The sequence below is a fragment of the Haplochromis burtoni genome, unplaced genomic scaffold (assembly GCF_018398535.1).
Source record: "Haplochromis burtoni strain Fernald_Lab_line unplaced genomic scaffold, NCSU_Asbu1 Contig_806, whole genome shotgun sequence".
In the NCBI taxonomy this organism is placed as follows: Eukaryota; Metazoa; Chordata; class Actinopteri; order Cichliformes; family Cichlidae; genus Haplochromis; species Haplochromis burtoni.
The window spans coordinates 133,982-139,500 of record NW_024583167.1 but is presented as its reverse complement, the minus strand read 5'-3'; the positions used below and the strand labels follow the sequence as shown (position 1 = coordinate 139,500).

At 45.2% G+C, this 5,519-nt stretch overlaps 1 protein-coding gene across 1 annotated transcript; it reads right to left on the bottom strand.

The window, feature by feature from the left end:
- Positions 1 to 2,972: 2,972 nt before the first annotated feature.
- LOC102307115 (interferon a3) lies at positions 2,973 to 5,120 on the bottom strand. The gene is made up of 5 exons (XM_005950607.2): positions 4,956 to 5,120; positions 3,780 to 3,863; positions 3,516 to 3,668; positions 3,252 to 3,329; positions 2,973 to 3,173 (listed from the first exon to the last, which is right to left on the bottom strand). The coding sequence occupies exons 1-5, from the start codon at positions 5,076 to 5,078 to the stop codon at positions 3,003 to 3,005; spliced, it is 609 nt and encodes a 202-aa protein (XP_005950669.1). The 5' UTR covers positions 5,079 to 5,120; the 3' UTR covers positions 2,973 to 3,002.
- Between the last annotated feature and the right edge of the window lie 399 nt (positions 5,121 to 5,519).

The window sequence follows — 5,519 nt, the reverse complement described above, 5'->3', positions numbered from 1 at the left end:
GTTTTAATTTTAACTTCAATTCAGGCTCGATTTTTATGTGCACAGCGCAGATTTTCTGTGCGCAGACACCGTGCCAGCAGTGCGCAATTTCACACGCGCGCAGCTTAGAGGGAACATTGCTTGGAGGGTGTTGGTCTGTTGCTGAACTGCTCCATGACTAAACTTGCTGGATGATCTTAAACAGATCTGACCGAGGGTTTCTACAGACACAAACATGGCTGTGCCATGGGTCCCTGGTGTCTCCTATTGTAGCCAACCTTTACATGGAGGTAGTGGGAAGAAAGGCTCTTGGCTCCGGGATAGCGCCGAGCTACTGGTACAGATGTGCTGATAACACCTGGGTCAAAAGTAGAATCCTTCACTGCTCACATTAACTCTGTGGATGGAAACAAAGTTCACCAGGAAGACACAAAGATAACTGTTTGCTGTTTCTGGACTGCGATGTGTGCACTGAGGAGAATGGAAACCTCAACATTAAGTTTACTGGTTTACGTTTCCTCTGTGCCAAAAGGGAAAGAAAAAGGAACACACACGTAGAGAAAGCTCTTCATACATATACAAATAAAGACCATTTACCATAAAACCAATCACAGCAGGAAATCTTTCCTTCCTGTGGATATCTCTGTACAGCGCCTTTATCCAAAGCACAGAGGAAGGGTGCAATAGCTGAAAAAATTGTAATCGTGATAGCTGTAATTAGCTGAGACGGCTGGGTCAAGAGATGGCTTTTTAAGTCATGATGTAAGTTGAAGGCCTGTGGTGTGCAGCTCATTAGTAGAGAATGGTAGGGCCGCTTAAAGACTGAAATATTAAGTGCTTTGCTAGACTCCAGCAGCTGATGCAGAGCGTGCTGATCTGCTGAAACACTTCAAGAAAAGCTTTTAGAATGACGGCAGCTCGAGCTGACCACACACTGTATTTGAGGAGGCTGACAGTTCACTGAAAATATAGCTGTTGACTTTAGATATATTTTGTGGTTTTATTGTTTTTATTGTAAAGACATAGTTTTAAAACTACTAACCTGGGTAACCAGGGTGTCTGCTGCCTCTTTGGCCTGTCAGAGCTTTCTCAGAACACATGGGCTTCTCCTGCTCTTTGTAAAGACTGGTTTTAAAACTAGACAAGGCTGAAGTCTCTTTGCTGCAGTCAGTCTGAAGTAAATTCAGATGATAAATACAAAGTTTATAATGTTTAGTTTGCATATAAAAAACAAAAGCCCTGCGAGTCTTGATGAGACTCACAAGTTTGATTCTGTTCATCTGGATGTTTTCATCATCATCAGGTGACTTCTTCAGTCTCAGCTGACTGCAGGTTTCACCAGGATTATAAACAGGACATTTACACAGTGACTGACACTAGCACCACTGAATGAACAATGAGGAGCAGTGAGGTGCTCATTAATATGCAAATTGTCATGACCACAGATTAGTGATCATGAGATGGGGCTTATCTTGTGAGGAACATCATAAAGAAACAGAAGTTCAAGTTCAAATTTTATGAGCCACATGCAGTGGCAGGTTGAAGGGGAAGGGGGATCAGTGAGTGCTTATCAGTGCAAGTGTATGTGCGTGTCCATAGTTCAGCTGAGACAGTGTCCTTCGCCCTGCCAGGCTAAGTAAACAGTCTTCCAGTCAACCCAGGTGGGCTTGCATGGAGTGGGAAGAACAGTCAACACACAGTTGTTATCAGGGAGTTTTGTTCGGCTCCAGCCGTGAGCCCACAGCTGGCGCCGAAGGGACAGCCGCATTATGATGTTGATTATTCTTTTATGCGAACAACTCATGAGAATTTCAAAGCTGCTCTTTAACACTCCAACACTGGTCTCTCCATCTCCTGGTGGAGAGGCGCGAGCTTCTCCATGATGGTATCAAACTTGCGCTCCGTGGTCTTGTCATTCTTGTGCTCAGAGAGCCGATTCTGAGAACTCACGACTGCAGTCAGCTGCTCCACGATGTGATCCAACTTTCGCTCACAGATGTTATTCTGAGTGAACTTCTCCTTGATGTAATCAAATTTACGCTCAGAGGTGTTATTCTGAGTATTCACGGCAGCCGTAAGCTTCTCCAAGATCTTAACCATGCTGCACTCAGTTAGCCCATTCTGAGAAGTCGCACCTCGTCCCATCATTTCAATCCCAGCGGGCAGCCTTGGGGGGGTTTGAACAGCCGGTTCCGCTTTCTTAATTCTCCGATAAGCCAGGGCCAAGCCAGCTCCGATCAGCCAGAACCCTGTTATCATGGTTCCAAAAAGGTAGATATCTTCAGCGTCCTCGATCGACAGACCCTCCATGTCTGCCATCGTGTATCCGGCAGGGAAAGTCCCTCCATGGCACTCAGGCTCACCTGAGCCCAGACTTCTCGTTGAGAAAAGGGTGTCAATAGCATTCAGAGACCAGTTGATCAAATCCATAATTCTCTTTTAGGTTTTAGAGAACGACAGTGAGAGAGTGTTCCAGGGAAAGTAATGCACACAAGACAAGACAAGGACACAAGAGGCTAAGCAGGGAAGATAAGGGGAAGGAGGAGAGGAGAAAGGTGCGATTAAGAGTAAAGATCATTGTTTTATTGTTCTTGCTTCTTTGCATTCTCCATCCCATCAGAGAGCACCCCTCCATGAGCATGCTACTGATGGAGGTCTCTTCCTGTTAAAAAGGAGTTCTTCCTCTCTACAACCACTGAATGCAGCTCAGTTTAAATGAGACAGAATTTATTTCAGTAACTTATTTAAAAAAAAGTAAAGCATATGAAATGTTAATACAAAAAAATAAATAAATAAGACCAATCTAAAGTAAAAATTCAGAGTGACTAAAATGCACGACAGAAATATTTGGAAGACAAAGTTTCTGTACTTAAAGCACTGAGTTACTCTGAAGTAACAAACAAACAAACAAACAAACAAACAGTGTTTGATGAAATATGTAGAAAAATAAATAAATAAATATTTCAAATAAATACATAAATAATCTGAATAAATACATAAATAAATAAATAGAGAGGGGAACATCAGAAACAGTCATCAGATATTGTGTCAGTGTTGCGTTGCTGTTGCGTTGCTGCAGAGCGCCTCCTGTTGGCAGCAGCAGGAACTCTGATGGAGGCCACGAGCAGCTCCAGCTGTTCCAGGCGCAGTTTGGTTTCCTTCCTGAGCAGCTGCCATGACGCAGTACTGCAGCCCTGTACACACAGTACTACACTTGTTACCACTGTCACTACACACAATAATACAACGAGTACTACAGTACTTGTACTTACAGAGCAAGACAGAGTACTGTTGGCCAGAGTCCTGTAGTAGCTCCTCAGTCTGCTGTTGGCTGGACTGTTGGTCGAAACCTGGAGACAAAGAACAGTTCAGACTGAGGCTCGGAAAGGAGGTGAAGTGTTGGTGTGGGAGGAGGTGAAAGGAGGTGAAGCACTGATGAAGAGGAGGCTCTGGGAGGAGGTGAAGGAGAGTGGGTGTGGGTGCATGTTTGCTCCTGTGAGTAGGCTGAAAGCAGTGAAGTGGGCATGTCCACTCACACACGCGCTCAGTTCCATGATCTGTCTGTGGATGACCGTCAGGAAGCCCTCCGTCTTGTCGGCGCCCCAGGGAGCGGCTGACAGGTTGTCATGGCGATACAGACAGAAAATAAGCTGCAGACTGTCTCTGATGAAAACCAGCTTTGAGTCCACCTGGAGAGAGAGAGAGAGAGAGAGAGAGAGAGAGAGAGAGAGAGAGAGGTGAGCTGCAGGCGTCTGATTGACAAACAGATGTGATGTCATCGATGTAGTCATGTGACCTACCTCAGAGTTTTTTATTTGCTTGTAGAGATGTTTTGGGAATCGAACCGGATGAACTGAAGAGTGCTGTTCAGTCAGCTGATCGCCCTGAAACAGAGAGACAGCGCTTCATTTCACCACATCGCTCTGAGCTGTTGCCAATCGTGACGTGTTGTTGACGTCCCCACATTCAGGGGGTGTCCAAATTCATGGGCTGCATCCTCCTGAGGCCGCATTTGTAGACCGATTGCGTCATAGCGACGCGCCGAAGGCTGTCCAAATTCTTAGACTCCTCCATATGTGTTCGCCTTTTCCCCAAATTTGAAGGATGGATCGGGTGTATCCTTCTTGGCCCACAATATCCCAGAATTCATAGCGTCACCCAGTCAATTCCAGTTTCTAACAATGTTTTTGTTTGTTTCTACTAAGTTTTTAATATTACTCTTATTAATCTTTCTGGGTCACAAAATAAGCTTCTAAGATATTTTCAGCCGTGTAAACTCCAAATATCTGCTCGTTTTATCAAGATATCACATATTTGGAGAGACGTCTTTTACCCACCAGCTCGATAGCTAGCCGGGGCGATAACAGCTAACTCCACCCAAACATCGTTTTCAACCCGCCTATATTTTGGATAGCAAGGAGCAGACAGCCGAGTTTATTAACTCCACCCAGACAGCGGTGACGCAGATCTGAAGGCTCGAGCGTCACATTTCACAGCCGCTCACGACTGGCCTACCCGACCTTCTGAGGACCCAGGCCATGTAGACCGTGAAGGCCGGGTCCTCAGGAGGATGCAGCCCATGAATTTGGACACTCCTTCAGTCTACACGCTAAACATGTGACCTGTGATGTTTACAAATGTCCTAGAGGTTCTGAATGCATCGTTTCAGCTGTCAGTAAACTTTGTCTTGAATATTCATCACGTCTGCAGAGGAAGGGCTTATTCCAGTCAGGTTTCAGAGCCCATAACAGCACAGAAACAGCTATAGTGAAGGTTACAAATGATCTTCTTACAGCAGGAATCTCTTTATCTCTTTAACTTAATGACGTCCTGGGATAATTTCATCACTCTTGAAATGTCTTCAAGGATCCTGGAAACTTTTAAAGGACCCTGGAACTGTCTCTTTGTAACAGTCTAAGGAGTCCTGGAATGTTTTAAAGACCAATTTAAGGACCTGGAGTCAGTGCTGTACTCACCATGAGAGTGAGGAGGCCCCGGGCTTCTTTGCTCGGTTGCTTGTAGTGCGTGAGCCAATCACAGCAGAGGGCAGGGGTCAGGGCGCCACAGAGGACGAAGAGCAGGCCGGTCCAGGTGACCATGATGAAGACGATGAAGATCCTGTGCGGTGCTGAGAGTGTGTGTCCATGCTGCCAGCAGAGTTCAAGCTTTTATTTTACAAACAGGAAACAGAAATATTGGGGAAAAAGTCCGTCTTTCATTTTCCCTCTTGGGAAAAAGTACCTGCAAACTGGTGAGCGAGGCAGGGCGCTGATTGGTGGGTCTTGCAGGTGCTGAAGGTGCGCTCAGAACTTTGAAGACTGGTTAGTTTTCAGCGTTTGGACGAGAGGACGACATCGGACTCGTGTAAAAACGTGTTCCTGTCACTCACATTTCACTTTATTTTACTTCCAGAGAAATAATCACAGCACACCTGAAATCAGCGGATCTGATGATAGAGAAGAACCTGACCGTAGACTGACTCTTCATATCATTGTCACTATTAATATTTTTATTGTTATTATTGTTATTAAAACCAACCA